The sequence below is a fragment of the Anolis carolinensis genome, chromosome 2 (genome assembly GCF_035594765.1).
Source record: "Anolis carolinensis isolate JA03-04 chromosome 2, rAnoCar3.1.pri, whole genome shotgun sequence".
Lineage (NCBI taxonomy): Eukaryota > Metazoa > Chordata > Lepidosauria > Squamata > Dactyloidae > Anolis > Anolis carolinensis.
Window position 1 is genome coordinate 63,160,108 of NC_085842.1, and position 19,335 is coordinate 63,179,442.

The window sequence follows — 19,335 nt, forward strand, 5'->3', positions numbered from 1 at the left end:
TTGTTCCCGTTTTTTGAAATGAGTATTGAAACGTTTTCCCTGGGCGCAACTGGCAATGTAATACGATCCATCGTTGGCCCATTCTGTAATTGTGTCTTAAAATTTTCGTTAATTTTTTTCCTCCAAAATTTTTTTTTAATTTTTTTTAAATATTATTATTTATTTATTTTTGTTTCTGCAACCTAACATGAACGGGAGCCTAGCGCAGCCTAACATGGCTCCCGCTCCCTGCCAATCAGAGTCTTCCACGATGGCTAAAAAAGGTGGGGGCTAGCGTCCTCCGCGTCCACGTGGAGAATCGCTATAAAAATCGCCTCCGCACAGAGCCAAACCATTCTGGGTTGGGATACCGAGGAGAGAGGGTAGTTCGCGCGTGCCGTGAAGCTGAGAGGGCAAAGTGACTGGGGGTAGAGGGTTGTTGCTGCTTAGATATTGTGTTGGGGGGAAATTGGCTTGGGGCAGAGTCCTTGCTGTGGATGTTGGGAATTTTTTTTTCCAAAGGAGTCTGCGTCTCTCCCTGCTAGTGCTGAGCTTTGGGTTGGTTCCTTCTCCTGAGGTAGACCTTTTGCCTTTCTATTTTTCCTTTTTTGGAATAAAGCAATCACCCCATAAGCCTTTCTTTCCAAGCCTTAAAAGGAGGGAGCTTGCTTCCCTGTAACCGCTGAGCTTTGGGGTGTTTTTGCTTTCCTACTCCTGAGGGAGACCTTTTGCCTTTCCTTTTTTACTTTTTCTGGAATAAAGCAATCACCCCATAAGCCTTTCTTTCCAAGCCTTAAAAGGAGGGAGCTTGCTTCCCTGTAACCGCTGAGCTTTGGGGTGTTTTTGCTTTCCTACTCCTGAGGGAGACCTTTTGCCTTTCCTTTTTTACTTTTTCTGGAATAAAGCAATCACCCCATAAGCCTTTCTTTCCAAGCCTTAAAAGGAGGGAGCTTGAAAATTATAGTTTTCTAAGCACGTCTGCGTCCCTGTAAGCGCTGAGCTTCCCTCACGCTTCGTTTATAATCCCAAGCCCCCGGGCTGAGTGTTATTGCATCAATTACAAAGACACACATACCTTTCAAACTTAAAAGGGTACATTGGAAGTAATAGTTTCCAAAGGACGTGGGGCACCCGCCAAGGCATTGCTTCCCTCACGCTCCATTTCTATTCCCAAGCCTTGGGCTGAGTTTTATTTCTGCAATCACAAAGTCAGACATTGATTTGATTCAATAGAGGGTCCACAGCAATTTATAGTTTCCAAAGGACGTTGCCAATCCTGTCAAGGCATTGCTTGGCGTGTGCTGCATTTCTAATCCAAAGTCCTCAGCCAGAGTTTCATTTTTGCAATCACAAGGTCAGCCAGTGGCACCATTGATCAAAAGGTTCAAAGGCAATTTATAGTTTCCAAAGGACGTTGCCAATCCTGTCAAGGCATTGCTTGGCATGTGCTGCATTTCCAATCCAAAGTCTACACAAGTAGAAGAGGGACTTTTACAGTGATAAGAACCCAATTGAACAGGAAATAAGATTTTCAAACCAGGAACAGGTTTCTTCAAATATTGAAAAATAGTGTATTATAAAAAGTTATGAAATTCGCCAAAAATCATAGGAGACAGGAAACATTCTGCAATTTGTTGAGCAAAGAGTGTGGAATGTGTTCTCCCACTGTACCAAATTTGATGAGAATAGCTCAAGAAATGAGGGCGGGAGACCCCCAGAAAAGTCCCCCCCGGTTTCCTGTTTTTTGGCGATTGCGCATGCGCGTCCGCCATTTTAGAAACATTTTAGAAACATTACGAATTTTCGGAAATATCCGAAAATTTTGGGTGAAACATTTAGAAATAATTTCTACATCGAAGAGCCGGCACCCCCTACTTTAGAAATGAGAACTGAAACATTTTTTCCATCGATCGGACAAGCCTAGTAGTAATAGCAGCAGCAGTTCTGCCTACTTGCACCCATGAATGTAGCACTGGAGATTGAGTGCCAACTAACTGCTATAGCATAGTTGAGGAACAGATTTACACAAGGTGGTACATGCTAAAGAAAGGTTGTTCTGGTTACACCAGAATAAAGACAATTTCAGCCAAAAATATCCTTTCAATATTAGGATAAGTCCATTAGCTAATTCAACTTAGAGCAGATAGAGTGGGTCTTACTAACTATTGACATACCACTCACAGTTAGGACTACAACCAAGTTTTAGCCCCAAATTTGGTGAATTGGGAGTACAGATTAAAGCCCAATCAAGGTTTGAGAGACATTTACAAATTCCTATGGGGGAAGAAACATTGAACCAGCACTTTCTAGAATTTTTCACTAATAGCACTTATTCTAAAGATAAATGATCCTCTCAGCAAGGGCTGCTATAGGTTCTGTTAAACATTACAAGTGACAAGCTCTGAATGAAGAAAAGGCAGAACTGCTCCCATCCCAGAATATGTGTTGATGCTGGAGGCAGCATGGATCATTTCTGTAATCTGCATTATTCTTTATTGGTTGTTGATGTCAGTATGTTTTTATATCTTTCATTAGGAAAAAAGAGGGTCAAAATTTCAGCTGAGGTACTTTGCTGTATGGTTATGATATGAGCATGGATGACAACTAGCAATATTCCTCAGTCTCAAAACATTTTTACAAATTGCACCTTTGCTCACAAGATGTTGTGGTATAATAGGCTGACTGTAGACCAAAATTTTGAAAGACCATGGAAATGCTCAGATACATTTTACCCACTTGATTGCTGAAGAAAGAACTTTCTATTTGTATTATAATGTATATTTTAACATGAGACTTGTGTTTTAATTGCATTTTTATTCTACCCTACTGTGAGCTACCTAGGAGAAAAGTATTTATTTATTCAATCCTGAAAACAGATGCACTATGACCTGAAAACTGGCCTCTTGGCCGTGCTATATATAATAATAATAATAATAATAATAATAATAATAATAATAATAATAATAATAAATATATATATATATATATATATATATATATATATATATATATATATCAATCACACACACAGCTTTTGAACATCCTGAAGATATTGTATTATGTTGGGGTGGGCTTTTTATATTATACCCCAAAGAGTTAAAAGAGATTAATTGGTACGGAATGGCAACGGGTGTGATGGTAAACAGTTTTTCAGTGATTCACGTCACACCACTGTTGGAAGCCCAGTACTGAACTAGATGAACCACAGGATAGTTCCAAGCGTAGCATTGATGGAATAACACTTTTCTTTCTGCTGTTCACACCTGCAGGCACCTCAATACAACAAGATTGTCACTTCTAATAGAGCCCAGTGTAAGTGGCAGAGATGTGTGTTTAGCTATTGTCCTAGGAAGCAAAGGAAAGCAGGGATCCCAACTCCTGCTGGGCTGTTGATGACTGGATCTTTCAAAAGGAAACAATATTCTTCTTGCGCATGAGCTGAACATAGCTGAAAATGTGGCTCAAGGTGTTGAATATGAAATGGTCATCATGAAAATGGTAGGAAAGTTTTGGGAAGAGCTGCTGACACATGCAAACTTATGAAGTATAGCAGTCCCTATCCCACCATCCATGTCCCCGTCCTCCAGACACCAAAAGAGATATTCATAGAGTCAGACCAGACACATTATATAGCAAAAATGTTTAATCTCTCCTTGATGCGTGTGTTTATTTACAAGTACTAAATCTGAAGAACATTAAAATAGGAAATAGCAGGATATTTACACAATCAAAGGGTGCCGACCTGCCACAATGGCACAGTTGCTTCAAGTCTGAAACAATCACATAAAGTTATGATTTTCTTTATTTTTTAAAGTTTTACTATTAAAATTCTTTGTTTCTTATTGTTTTTTCTCCTCCTCCCCTCCCATGCCACCCCCTTCCCTGCTTTTAAAGGACAGCTAACTGTGGTCTTGACATTCCTTGGAAAGAAGAGAGAGTAGCAGGCTCTATAGTGTTTGTATGTGTGAGTTAAATTTAAGGGAGAATGGCGATGGCTCTAGTTGGGAAACCACTGGAATGGGGGAATGCCTTACTAAGCACCTAGTGCTCCACATTATTGTTTTACTCCTCATTCTGTCCATTTGAGGCTGCTCTCAGACCTTCAACTTGGAATTCAGCCTGCTCATTTCCCACCTCAGATCAGATGTGCAACATAAACCTACCCTGTCTTCCCAAAAACACCATGAGATGATTGGAGGCCATGCTAATCCTTTGGTCTGTCTGCCTGGCAGACAGTAGAAGGACCAACACAAGCTGTGCAAACAATCCAAATTAAACAACTGGTGTGTGCACTGGAGTATTTTACTATGACCTAATATCTTTGTTGTGTACATTTTCTTGGTGGCACCTGGGACTCTTTGGAGGAGATTGAGGCCTGGTCTCACATTCTGAACTTAGGCTCTTTCAGTCTTAAATGTGTGCAAACTATGTGAAGAGAATCCAGGCAGAAGAAAATCCCCGGACACCTTCCTTATTAGTTGAGTCAAGCCAACTTCAAAGAGAACAATTTGGTTTTGGACCTATTCATCCCCATAACTCTGAGATGGAACTAGCTCTGTCCACAGCCTAAATCTTCAGCTTAGTCTAGCGAGCTGCCCATCAAACTAACTCCCAGACTGCCCTGTCCTCATTCACCAAAATGTTAATTTGGGAGAGGTGGAGCTGAGGGCAGAAAGGAGGTGGTGAAGTATTAGAAAACATTTTAATGAACAACTTTCACAAAACTAGAAAAACAGAAAGCTATATTTCTTGGGGAATATTCAAATAATGGGGACCTTGTCTAGACATCACTAATGCTTGGAACTCATGCCTTTGCTGCAAGTGGATTCCCAGTAATATGACTGAGAATGAAAAAGTTTGGTGCTTGGCTGAAAAATGAAGGAAACCAAAAGGTGAAATATGTTTCTAATTTTAAATATCCTTATTAACTTATGGTAAGACCTAGCATTTCTCAGGATACTTGGGCAAGAGGGCACATGACAGCATATCCTACTGGTGCAGTCCATTTAGGTTCTCATGGTACTCAAAATGATAAAGAGGTATTTCATTTACAAGCTTTCCCAACAAGAGAGTCTTAATTTCTGTCTCCATTTTAAAGCCACAACATTTGATTCTTTTTTGCTTAATTCTGCTAACCATCACTTAATGTCCAATACATCACAGTACTTCAGTGGAATGCTATCTTGACCCAAGGCATGAACAGCTTACATGTAAAGCTTTGTTTCGCATATGATCATTTGAGCATTGAAATGCAGATCAAAAGTCTTCTAAGCTGCTAATTACATTCACGCACATAATCAAAGGCTTGAAAAATTAAAGAAACACCAGGGGATTCAACATTGCAGCCAAAGCCTCTGGCAGCATTATCCTGAGAGGGTGTTTGTATGCATTGATGTGTAAGGGTCAACATAACCAGATAAAAAGCGCTAATAAAATATTTATACTTGTGGGAATTTTTGACATCTTGCTCCTTCTCACACTGTTAATTCCACTTCTAATGGGGATGAAACCAAATGGCTATGTTAGAATGGTTCCTGATGGGAAATAAGTGAAAGAAGAAAAGACATGGCAGTAGAAGGAAGAGGTTTAGGGAAGCACCAATGAAGACAAAAAGTTCCTCCAGATCACTGTTTCAAGAAAGTTCACAAGCAGCACATGAACGAAAACAGCTCTCATTCCATGGCCTGCCCTCAGCATTTGGCTACTCAGAGGGATATTCGTTCTGAACATGGGTATAAGAGTGCAGTATAACAAGGGCCGGATCAGCAACAAGAGGCCAAAAACAGTTTGTGGGTGATTGTAGGGGGAATTTGTAATTTCTAAAACGTCAAGACAGCTTAGAAAAACACTGAAAGTTAATATCATGTATTGTGTGATTTAGCACCATAGCTTTCCAGCAGAAAAAAAGGAGATGAAATTTCAGGACTCCACAAAAATACCATTTTCAAAACTATTTCTCTCCAGTTAAAAACACTATGTTGTCTACTAAAGTGATGTCTAGAATGTTGGTTTAAATTAAGACAAATGGAAAACAACTCATTCTTTCAAACTGGGTGCAATGGTGGGAGAAAAATCCACCTGAGATCCAACTGTAGTGTAGGTAGTTTGCTTCCAGTCCACACTATAGCTCTTTATTGAAAAATAATTAAAAGAGGTCCTTAACATTGCTTTACATTATCCGTGAAGACCGTGTGACCTAATCCTTCTGTATTTTTTTATTAATTTCAGAACCCCACTCCAAAAAAAAAGTTCAAGTAAAGTTAATTACATTTTTCCTTTTTGTTGCAATGTTTCCCAAAGAATTCAGGCTTGGAAATTGGTAATGAATAGGCTATTACTAAGGATATCCTCTTCTAAATTTCTCGGTGTCAAGCGTCTTTTTAAAGAAGGAGAGAGAACGCTATTAGTGATTTCTGCTAATATTCTACTCCAGCTACGTTGTTATGTATGGGTAACCTAAGTAATGTCTCCTGGCTAACCACCAGTATATCATGAAGTTTGTTCAATTGCTGATCAGAGCTGAAGGAAGATAACTATCCAAGATGATGTCAAGAAAGATGAGCTCACTAGTGAGCAAGTCGGCAACAGTAAGAAAGAGGACCCTTGTCACAATTCCTCATCACCCTATTTGTGGGTGGGAGGAGGCTGGAAATGTCATTCTCCTTGCTACTTGATTGAGAACTGATGTGGCTGCTGGTTCTGCTTGTGGGCTTGGCAGGCATTTATACAGTCTTATAAAATAAGGGGTACTTATGGATACATCTGTGAAAGGCTGGCATTTTGCATGCATTCATAAACTAAACCTATAGGTTTAGTTTATGAATCCATGCAAAATGCTAACCTTCCTATCTCTATAAAATAAATGATAGAAAATCACTAAAAATATGCTGTAGACTCTGGAAACAGATATTGAGCCAATTCCATAGATAATTCATTGCTAATCCTCCAACCTTGATCAAGAGGAGGCCATTCCCAGTAAAAACAGGCTAAATAAATAAAGGGCAGAGAAACTTAAGAGCTTCAATAGCATTCTTATCTGTCCACCCTGAACCAATTGGACTGGGGTGGGGAGAAACCCCATCAATCCAAGAACAGTTTCAAAAATAATGAATTGTAGTGATTTCACAATGGTCTTGCCTGAATGCTCTATAGAATAAAAGTTAACTATTCCAGAAAAAAATGGATGGAGGCAGTCTAGTAGTATGAATGAAAAAAAAACCTTATTGAGGAAGTAAAAGTATATTGAGATTATCAACAGTTGTTCCATATGAATCCTCTGAACATTATGGAGGAATATCTACTCACATAAACAGTAGCTGTTGATTTCTCGTATAGCAAGCATCAGGGTAAGAAAAAAGTCACTTTTTAGACTGTGTGTCTATTTGCCATTTCCCTCTCCCCTCTGCCTATAGGAAAGCTACTGAATTTTTCCTCTGTCTTAGGGATTGTCTATAAAGCCATTGGCTTGGTTTCCCTGGCCGAAATGTGACTAACTTCAACAGTGTCAAATGCAAACACAGCCCCCTCTGCCATAGGCAAACTTCTGAGTAGATTATCAAAAGATGGCAATTATACAAATCAACAAAATGAAGGAAGTCACACCTCAATAAGCAGTGTAAGAGTTGAGAGAGAAGTCAACAACTCCTTTTGACTCCTTGGTCTTTAAATATTCGCATAACAAACTTAACCTGCCTTCCACATACTAAGACACGCTTTCCAAGATGTTGAATATGAGTCTTTCTCAGATGCTGAATGTAAATCTTACCACAGTCGTGCTCACCTAGGTACCTTCAACGTTTTTGCAAATAACAAATATGAACTTAATGTCCAGATAGCACAGAGTCTGGCTCCCCCTTCTGTTCCTAGGGCACATCTTTATAGCCAAGTGGGTGGATGGAAAGAACTGGGTACCATCTGCCTGGAGTTCTGTATGACTTTTTCCTAACTGCAAAATTAAAACTGGGTGGTAATTAGGATTTCCATGCTCCTACCTGCCAGTGTTTGGTAGTGAAGTATGTCATGATACCTGCAACTGAGGTTGTACAGTGAAAGGGAGTCACTGTGCAAGTAGGTAACAAATATTTCCTTCTGAAATGATCTGCAGAGTACATATACTAAAGTAATGATATATTATGGTAACATATGCAATCCATAGAATTCAAGCCAGAGACACAAGGAACACACAGGAAGCATCTGGGAAAGAATGCTGATCTTCCTACACATTGCTCACGTTTTTGGTGTCAATTGATCAATGATACCTTTTCCTATGGTCCTTCTACATCAGTGGTTCTCAACCTGTGGGTCCCCAGATGTTTTGGCCTTCAACTCCCAGAAATCCTAACAGCTGGAAAACTGTGTGGGATTTCTGGGAGTTGTAGGCCAAAACACCTGGGGATCCACAGGTTGAGAACCACTGTTCTACATAATTATGGTTCATTCAGTAACAGAGATGGTGGTATAAGAGAGATTCACTGACTTAGTACTGTCAGAAAGGGATACATCCCAGTGCCTATCCTGCAACTGGTCCACTTTGTTTTTTTCTCAGGTCTTTCAGGTTATTCCAAGTCTGAGACATCCACACTGTTTTTGCTGTAAAGAAATCCCTATGTGAAAGCTGTGCATTTGAGGTAAGCAAATGTCTACATTTTTTTCTAATGTCTTCCAAGTTATTGCTACTGCTGAGTGCCTAGATAGGATGGGTGCCTAAGTGGAGAGCTCTTGAGATGAAGAGCTTTTTCTTCCTGGTTCAGTCAAACTAGTTCTCGAAAGTAAATCAAAACAGATAAAGGATTGGTTGGCTACTTACTTCTGTAAAGTCAGGACTGTACTTTTGTTTCTCCTAAAGGAATGCCAATTTACATCAAGCTGAGAGAGATCAAGGCCCTACCTCTTTTATCCATGCAGTGTTTATGCTCCCAAGTACACTTTAAACCAAGTCCAGGGAGGGGAACCTGTAAAAATTACAATATCTTGTATGCAGCAACACCTTTAGCTGTCCTTTAAGGCTTTTGGAGTACCATTTTTCCAGAAGGAAACAGTTGATGTTAATTCTAATTCTTTTGTTGTACAAGAAGTGACAAATTAATTCCAAAATTTCAAAAATAAAAAGGTCTAAACAAACCTCTAGTATTCAACACTTGCATTTTTTTTTCTTTTTTAAAAAAGATCAACTCAGACTAAACTCTAGCACAGTCATGCAACAGCCCACAGTTCCTATGGATCCAGACATCTCATAACTCCACAGGTGGTTTTTTGTTTTGTTTTATGTTTATTTATCTCCTCTTCTTCTTCCTCTTTAATTAAAAATAATAATTAAAAAGGCTAAAAACAAAATTACAAAGCAATCTGAGATGTATATAGGCTTCAAGAGATTGTTCTGCTTGATGAGACACATTTGATTCCCCGCCCCCCATTTTGGTATTTTCCACTGCTTGTGTAAAAACCATGTTTGATATTGGTTTGATCTCCTTCAGTTAACTATACAGTACCCCACTGGGGTACAAGAATTAGATTGTAACAACATATATATATATATATATATACACACACACACAATTTTAAATTTTAATTAAAAACTACATTACATCCCTCTCCTTCCCTTATTTGCACTCTAAGGGAATAGACGGGTCTAGGCTTCGTGTGACCTTGAATAGCCTCTCTTTCAATATGACCTAGGCTGAGATAGGAACATCTGGATGCGGGAGTGGTGAGGGTGGGCAATCTGGTGGATTTGAGCATCTGAGTTGAAGCAGGGCAGTGGCTTCATGACACTGGTAAACTTAAAACAATCTTAAAAGCCATGTATTAAGAGAAACTGAACTGAGGGTGTTCAGCTGCGATTCTATACATCCTTATCTGGGAGTATGTTCCGCTAAACTCAGTACAAATTACTTCTGAATTAAGGTTGGGCTCTACAACTGTGGTAAAAGCAACATATTTGCATCTCTCAAATATTTTTGTGAGAAAATGCATATCTTGCTTCAAGCACTTGCACATTTGTGAGGTTTATAGGCCATTTCCAAGAAATAAATTGTGGACCAAAAAGTTCAGTCAGTTCAGAATGGGAACAATTAAAAGACTCTGGTGCAAACACATTTTAGTCCATGGGGAAAAGTCACACAAATTATGTAAACTCGACTACACAGGCACATTAGGAAGAATGCATTAAAATGTGAATGAATTCACTGTGGAAAGAAAGCACAAGGTTTCACAACCCAGTACAAATAAAGAATGGGTGGAAATGCATAATGAGATTTGAAAAAACTCAGTAAAACTGAAATGTCACACCCCTGTTCTAGATAGACAGACAGACAGACAACAGCACTGTCAGCTGAAACAGAGTACTGAATAGAATGGCAAAAGGTTAGCAAAAAAGAGAGAGATGTATTAGGAAATAGATTTTAGGAACACCCTGATGAGATCTTCAGACGGGTTGTGTCTCTCACAAGTATTGACTTTTCCTTAATGTTGAAGTCCAAGCCAAATGCTCATTCCAGAATCTTCAGAAATGCTCCATTCATTGCATTGGAAACTTATCTTATGGATTTATTTTTAGTGACCTTCCTTGTGATACAGGTCTTGAAGGCCAGGGTACAATTTAAGGTCGAATTATGGAAGGACAGCATGTAGACTGTGGAATGTAGACAACATTCATAACGCAGGAACAATGACAACACATTGTGATGCTTTGCTACATTTGCCCAGTTGAAATGCTAATGTAGATGAGAAGTAAAAGGCCCCTTTTAAACAGGAGAGAATTCACATTTCTAAGATGGTGTTTTAGTGATAGCTGTACAAAATTTGGAGACACAAGAGGGAATTTCTGGCGTTTTTTTTAGGAGTGAAGTGGTGAGCCTGTACAAAATTAATGAACGCAAAATATTTTCCAAATCTACACGACATTCTGGAGAACATTATGGGAACAATAAAAGTACTTTTGCCAGTAGCCGCACTGGAAGCACCTGACTGCATTATGGTATTATGAATTATGTGAAGGAAACGAACGGCAGTAAGATCTGCTTCTATACCCCTTGCTGCTCTTTCACAGTACCAACTCCGGGCCTCTTGTAATGGAAGTGATTGTGTAAGCAAAGACGACAAAGTCCAGATGCAGCTGATAACCAACTGCAGCATGGTAGTGGATGATTGCACTGCCCTAATTTAGATTATTTTCTGTTCCCCAGTAAGGTTGGAAGCCAAAATAATCAAAACAAGCTATGAAGAATATACTTGAATGTGACATTTGAAACATTCCTGAAATGAAATAATCTAAAATATGCCTTCTTCCCCACACAAACATAAATAAAAGAGAGCTACTCAACTATTGTGTGCCATGCGTTCTTCTTTTCTCTAGACTGGATGCCACTCTTTCTTTCTCTTGGACTATCTTCCACTTTTCCTACTGGCTGAACCCAAAGAATGTGCAACTAGTCTTGCAATTGATTCCAATTATTTTGTTATTGACAAGACTTCTTCTGTTACCTAACAATTCCTCTTGTCTAAGGCCCTACTTGTTTTGAGAGATGCTCTGCATCTGCTAAAAATGTGAAGATGTATAAACAAATAGTTGAAAGAAGGACACTTAGACACACACACACACACGCACCCCTATAAAAACACAAAACAAAAGGGATAACCCTCTACTATATGGTGTTCAACAGTGTTGGGGCTCAATCTAATGGCCCATAAGGCCCTTCTGATCTCTATGATTCTATGAATCCATGATGGATCACCATTTGTTCTTCATCTCTTTGGATGGAAGCTGCCCTCATGATAACTCTGTGTAGGCCCATGTAACTTAAGTCTGCCACACCAAAGGAATGGGAGGACAAATGACTGAACTCAGACAGAAGTTGGGACTAGGATTCCTGTGTGGCCCAGACTCTATCATGTGCTACTGTATCTGCTACTTAAGAAGCCTTTCCTTTCCAACGGAAGAGGGAATACTGAGGATTGGTTCCCATGGTCATCATCTCCATTTACTGTGCCTACATGTGGCTGAAATGGTTGTTTGGAAGTGTCCCTATTTCAAAATGCCCTGCAGGTGTTTAAGGTAATATATGGAGCTGGGAAATCCGCTTACAAGTAGAGGGGGGCAAAGAGAGCTTCTGAAGAATTGCTAAGCTCAGAGTACAAATAACACATCCTGTCTTGTCTATATAAAAGACAAAGTAGGAACTTTTCTGTGAAGTGTGGCACTTTCCACAAAGTAAGGCTTGTTGCAATAAATGGGAAAGATCTCTCTCTTGGGCTTGCCACATATGCATTTCACCTTCTAAGAGTTTTTTTTTTTGGCCTTCTCCTCTCTCTCAACCTCCTGAACCCTCTTTAGCAGCACTTAAAAAGAGAGTGTCTTTTTGGCCTGTGCTAATCAACACTCAGACAAAACATGGCACAGGGCAAAGCATAGGAAGAAAAAAAGATCCTGGGACTGTTTTCTTGGTCCCACTCACCCTCATCTCTCTCCCAACCAAATAATGGTCCTTTCTTTCATTTAAAAAAAAAAGATCCTGCAAAGTTTTTGTTGAAAATTTAGAACCTCTCCCCTACCCTTATATTTTGAATCCTTAAAAAAAATCTAGCTTGTGGAAATTGTGCAAATATAGCAGTTAACACTAGAGGCAGTAGGCCAGAGAGGGAGGAAGGAAGAGAAGAGCAAGAGTAGAGTTTTCCAGGCCAGGTGGGAAAGGAAGTAAGGGCAGAAGAGGGGGGGGGGGAATAATTTGTCTACCCACCCGCCTGCTACAGGAAAACCATAATGGGAGAACATTGTCCTAGACATTAGTGAAGCCCCCAACCTTCTGCTGCCAGATCTGGAACAGGCCTTGGGGGATTGGGGAGGGGGGCAGTGGCGCTTGAGCTGGAATCCTTTCCCTGGCCCTCCTTGCGCATCTCTTGGGGTCCTTCCGGTGCTTTGCTACGTCACTCTTTTCCAAAGTCTTTACATAATAGGTTCCACCTCATTTTGACAATGGTGGTTTTAAGTTCTAGCTGTCTGTTGGTGTAAAGTGTTTGGAGACGCAGCAGAGTCTGCAATTTTGTCCTTGGCCCCAATGAATTTTTGCTTGCTTTCTTGCAGCCGCAACCAGCTTGCCTTCTTTTCTTTCTCTCTCTCAATCTCTGTGTCTCAGTATCCACTGCTAGGGAAGTCTGCAGCACTGTCTCGGTCTTTTCAGCTACTTAGGGCCATTGTGTCAATTGCCTGCTCCAACTTACTCCGCAGCCGTTGTCTTCGGGCCTGTTCATCCTTTTCTAAAGCAGCTAAAATCTGGTAAGGAAAAGAAATAACAGAAAATTAAGCATTGGGGGAAAAAAGATTTTGCTGTAATTTGAAACATTCTTCGCTAGATACATTCTTAGGCTAGATAGGGAAATCAGGCTAGATTCCCACAATATCTATTTGAACCATCAAAAGGAAAACCAAAGGGTCATATAGCAAATTCGAATTCCAATGAGTTTAATCCTATTTGGCTGATCACAGTTTTGCTCTTCAAAAGCCTCTATTTGAATTGGTTGTCTTGGCAGGAGAAGCTGCTGAGGACAGCCTAAATATGTGGGACAAACATATGTGATTAAACATGTAACTAGAGTGAGATCAACATGAAATTTACACATTATTGAAAATATTACTATACTGGATTTTTCCCAGTGAAATATAGGTTTTCTTAACAGACACATATTTCAGTTTAGAGAATAGGAGGAGCTAACATTCAGTTTGATTCTTATCTGGGCATTCACTGATTGATTGACCCTAGGGAAAATAAGATGATGTGTGAGATTCAGCTAATCAGAACCTTTCATACTAGAAAATCTATTCCAGAACATATATATTCACCATCCAGTTCTGTTTTCTTCTGACTTGGAAAATTCCCCATGTCACCATTGGAAATCTAGAAAAATCTCACCCTTCTTTACATCATCTGTTCAGGGGCAGTTCAGGGGAAGTTCTAAAAAGGGGAAATGGAACGGACAGCTGTTGGGGTCCTAGTAAAGTGACTGAGGAAACGGTGGATTGGAGAGAAAAAAAGGAAAAACTCTCAGTCATCTGGAGTCTGTTGAACACAGACCTACTTCCTTTAAATTACGCTACAGATAAAGAACAGATGATTAAAATGCAAACCCATCTGAAATCCCATTATAGTGCCTAAGTTTGTTGTGAGTACAAGGTGGATTTTTCTTTCCAATTAAATGTCAAAGCATCCATCAAAGGCGACTTGATTAACCATTTCATTGGCTGCGTAATTGGAAACAAACTCTTGTATAATTAATAGACTGACTATTAGGAGGAAGGAAAGGTCCATCACAAGCCCTACAGGTAATTCCTTAATATGGAAATCAGCTCCTTTTGATTAAGCGCAGCTGTGGTGCCCTACAGGTCTCCTGTGCTGAGCGTGTCGGACGTGCGGCAGAGTACACAGCACTGTTGCTTGGGGCCGCGTGGATGCTGAATCGCTTAAAAGTGTCATGCAGATTATGTAAAGGTTATTTGCCACATAGTCTGAAAAGACATATAGAGTTGGAAAGCAGAACCAACCAGTGCAGCTTTATGCCCTGTAGAAGGCTACCCTATGGCTGCAATCCTAAGGGCATAAGTCTCAGTGGAGTACTCCGGACAGTTTTCCATATATAAAAAGGGTACAATGAATAGATTTGCTACCATGCTACCTGGGGATAACTCAGACCAGGGTTGGATCAGGCCAGGGGTCCCCAAACTAAGGCCCATGGGCTGGATGCAGCCCTCCAAGGTCATTTATCTGGCCCTCGCCCTCAGTGTTAAACTTAGGCTCGCCCTAAGTCTGAAATGACTTGATGGCACACAACAACAACAACAACAACAATCCTAATTAACTTGACTATCTCATCAGCAAGAAGCAGGCCCACACTTCCCATTGAAACCCTGGTAGGTTTATGTTGGTTAAAGTTGTTCTTACTTTTAAATATTGTATTGTTCTTTCATTGTTTTGTTTTTTTGCACTACAAATAAAACATGTACAGTGTGCATAGGAATTTGTTCATTTTTTTTCAAACGATAGTCTGCCCCCCCCCCCCCCCTTCACACACACACTCTTGAGGGACTGTGGACTGGCCCTCTGCTTTAAAAGTTTGAGGAACCCTGGATCAGGCAAATGACTCCCCATATTTCATCTGAAGCACTGCTCGCTGCTGCCAGTCAGAGAGACCTCTAGATGGTGCCAAAGTTCAGCATCCAAACCAAAACAACAAAATAAACTGGCAGCAGGGAAAAATGAAAACCTTAAAGGTGTTGTGGGCAGAGATCAAGTAGTAACCAGAATTCTACCTAAAAATCCTGTTTCTCCAGAACCAGGAAGGGACTGTTGCTGATGTTTACGAGTGCCAAAAGATTATCAACTGGCTTTGTATTTGTTTGATCTTCTGCTATCATGTTACCCTTCTGGGAGCAACACTGTCAAGATGCAAAGAGAGAGCAACATGTCCGGCACCTGCTTTCAGGAGCTGGGATCTCCGTGATTAGGAGGAAGAAAAAACCCAAATGAAAATTAATTATGGTTCTCATTCAGCACCAATGACAGCATATTATAGCTGTGAACAACAGGAAAAATGATTCTCTCCTATTTTGCATCAGAGAGAGTGCAGTTGGGCTGCATGTAATTGTGTTTAATGAATGAAAACAAACAAAGGGAACAGCTGCTATTTATTAATCCCATTACAAATAATAAAAGAAGTTCCTGAGAGCTGTGAACACACAGGCAGTACCTTTGGAGTGGGCTACGGGTGTACATTCAACAGATGCCAGGCAGCAGTTAACCAGAGTACACAAGGAATGGTAATACATCTTGCATCCAGCTCATTAAGATCCCTCTTTCAGACCACACATACTTGCCTTGTTATAGATTTCTGCTTTTAAGACCCTTTCTGGGTGGAAATACAAATGAAGGGTAATGTCGGAAGCTGGCCGAAAAGACTAAGGGGCAGGGGCTGTTTCTATGTGAATGTCTCAAGAGAAAGCTGTGTGGGAGGATAACCTCTGGGCCAAATTCTATAGCCATGTTTGGTATAGAAAGAACAGTGCAGAAGCTGTAGCATGGAAGGCCTGCTAGATGTTCATGTGATTTTTTTGTTTTGTTTTGTACTTCATGTCACTTCTGGCTAAGAAGGCTTACGCTGGTGCCTACTCATGGCAAAGATTTGTTCCTTCCTTTGCAATTTTCAGCATCTAGCAAAGATAGGTGGTTCTGGGTTAGCATCTAACTTTTGTGTTAGCATTTGAAGAATGCAGTGGCCTTCAAGAACAAGCTGATGGCCACATCTGGGATTTTTCTTTTTCTCAAACTGGTGTTTTCGCAGAGGAAAAACTTTATTTTTAAAGGAACTCAGCAGGAATCCATCTTGGGAAGAAAAATGCCTGTCCTGGGCAGGGCATTTCTAAAAGTGGTTACATTGCCCTCTACTTGTCCCTAAAGAGCAAAAACAAAGGTTTTGGGGGACCAAAATTGCTTTTGGGGAAACTGCATGCAGCTTGTGGAGCATACAAGTCCCTCTTTTATAGCCCTTCTATACTCTTTATGCTTGGGGACTGCATCACAAGGTCACAACCGATATATTGGAATGGGTGATCAGGCCTGTAGCCCGGGGGGGGGGGAGGGGGGGTTAGGGGTTCAACACCCCCCCCCCCCCCGCCAAATTTTCAGGTTAAAAAAATACTGGTTTACTCATGAATTTTAACTGGTTAACCAAATCCCCATGCTAAGTCTATGAGACGCAAAAAATTAAGATTCCCTCCAGGCACTATCTCAAGCAGATATTGACAGGTCTGTAGCAGGGGGGGGAGGGGTATTAGGGGTCCACCCCCCCCCTGAAATTTTCAAAACCCCTCCCGAAATTTTTTTATGGCTACGACCCTGTCTGTATGGATAAGGCTATCACACAGCAATGTCTAAGAACAGCACAAGCTACCAGAAAATCTGGGAGTGCATGAAGGACTTTAATTAACCTTTGTTAATTTACATAGTTAGCAAGGGCTTGGCAATGTGTTTGTTCTTATGGCTTAAAACCATTATGTTGAAAACAGCCCTAAGTGTTAACAAAGGTTTCTTTTGATGGATGGCAAAGTAAATTTTGGAATATGAGAAAGCTAGCTACAGATAGAAGATGGGTAAAATAAAGAGCTCAGGAGCAGGACTAGAGATTGATGTCCAGGCATCAGTGCTACACCCCATCTTGGAGGAAACCGCATTACATCTGAAATGGTCTTAAATTACATATTCAAACTAATACTAGACCTCTGTCCTTAGAAGGTATCCGTGTGTTCTGAAGAATTCATGTGGCTACATTAAGATGCAAGCGGAGCCCATCATTCACACAGTTTCTACTGACAAGCATTATTTTATCTAAATGTCCACCATTCAAGCTAATCTGGTGTCAATCAGAAATAATGCTCTGTCAATTTCTGGTATATAAAGCATTTTACAATAACTGCTTCATTAACTGAACCTTCATGGCATCGTAGTAAGGCAGGCAAATTGACTATTTATGCTTGCTTTGTTGAACGAAGGCAAAACCATAGAAGCAGCGACATGGTTCCAAAGGTCTAAGCCTCTCTATTCAGTGGTGAATTAATCTACTTTTTTGATCTATTAGCTGCACCTTTGCCACCTCATTCAAGAGGTCTCTCTCTCACACACACACTTCCCTTTCTGTTTCCACTGATGAGCCCAAACTGGTGGTCCCCTGAGAGGCATTTCCTTGACCAGATTTTAAAGGAACCTATCTGCATCCCCTTGCCCAGATAACAATACAAGGGTTGATTGGCAAACTATTCTATTTAAAAAAACACACACACAAAAACCTTTTATTACCTTATCAAACCCACTATCCCTTGGCTCTCATTATCTTTCAGCTGGGCAATAAAATGCATATATTGCTATTACATATATTTTTATTAGAGTTATATATTTCATCGCTTTACTAAAGAATTGCTGAGAACGTGTTGGAAAAGTACATTAATGGGAGTTTGTGCCAATTATGGCAGATGGGTTTTTAAGCAATCTTAAAACTTAACTGGCTAACTGAAGCGACTCTCTTCTAAAAGCAAATGCCCCTGCTCCCCAGACCGCAAATGAAGTAACCAGTGAAGAGCTCCACTAGAAATGATCTAGTGCAGTGGAAGCTGAAAACATCCAAGTAGAGAGAGTTTGATCTGGCGAGATGGCAGCTCCTCCTTGTGACCTTCTTTATACTTCTACAGCTCAACAATGGTTTGCAATCTCAGTGCAAAGGGTGGGTGTGAAGAAGAGGTTTGAAGAACTTTTTTCTTCTGCTATCTATTTCATTACTTTAAATGGAATGTGTTTGCTGGGTGATTTCTGTTATACATTTACTGGCATTGTGATCACAAAGTTTTCTTATTTCTACTTTCCTATTTTTCTGACTTGGAGAAGACAGTGGTTTTGTTTGTTTTCAAAAGACTGACCTGTGTTTGTTTACCTTGAGCAGTTTGGACAGTGCCACCCACTCATAAGAAAGGAAAAAGAGGATGGAAGTATGAATATATAATATGGGAATTTGCTGGATCCTTGGCAGGTAAGAGATGGAGAAAGAGCTCTCTCAAAGGAGAAAGCAAACATTAAAGAAAACACAGTTTCCTCACACTGTGGTACCAATGCAGGGTTAGGAAGAATGGACAGGAAGTGGGAGTAGTTCACTGTTCTTCCATATATGTTATCCTTCACAAATTTTCTCCTTGAGGCCAGACAATCTGAACTCCAAAGTCCAGCTAGGAGAGGAAAAGGATTCAGGAAGAGAGCACACACACTTTGGAGCATGTGGGTAAAACGTTGCACCTTTCTGTCTTGATGATACTCCCTTATAAATGCTCTCGCCACATTTCAGTTAACTTGCAAAATGCATCTGTTGACTGCACATCTACAGAGATGACAGGTTGTTTCATAATAAAAGTTTATTTTCTCACACTATGGGGAACTCCAGTCAATGCCAAAAGTCGAGTTATGCATCACACAACTGTGGTATCTAAAGGCAACACCTGAATTTTGTCAAGAGAAAGGTCTGTCTTTTAACTTTCTTTTTTAAAAATTCTTTTATTAGTTTTCTTAAAATACATCAATACATCAGTATCTTCAATACTCTTATATTTCACAATTAATTGCATCAACTATATATGTATATATACAGTAGAGTCTCACTAATCCAAGCTATTTTTGTAGTCAATGTTTTCAATATATCATGATATTTTGGTGCTAAATTCGTAAATACAGTAATTACAACATAACATTACTGTGTATTGAACTACTTTTTCTGTCAAATTTGTTGTATAACATGAAGTTTTGGTGCTTAATTTGTAAAATCATAACCTAATTT

General features: G+C 40.0%; 1 protein-coding gene across 6 annotated transcripts in view; it reads right to left on the reverse strand.

Moving 5' to 3' along the window:
- Positions 1-3,604: 3,604 nt before the first annotated feature.
- plxna1 (plexin A1) overlaps positions 3,605-19,335 on the reverse strand; it is a 389,627-nt gene continuing 373,896 nt past the window's right edge. For all 6 annotated transcript variants that reach the window (XM_062969812.1, XM_062969808.1, XM_062969807.1 and 3 more), the window contains exon 32: positions 3,605-13,246. In XM_062969812.1, the coding sequence (XP_062825882.1) occupies positions 13,151-13,246 (96 nt within the window). In that variant the 3' untranslated portion in view covers positions 3,605-13,150. The remainder of the gene's footprint in view (positions 13,247-19,335) is intronic.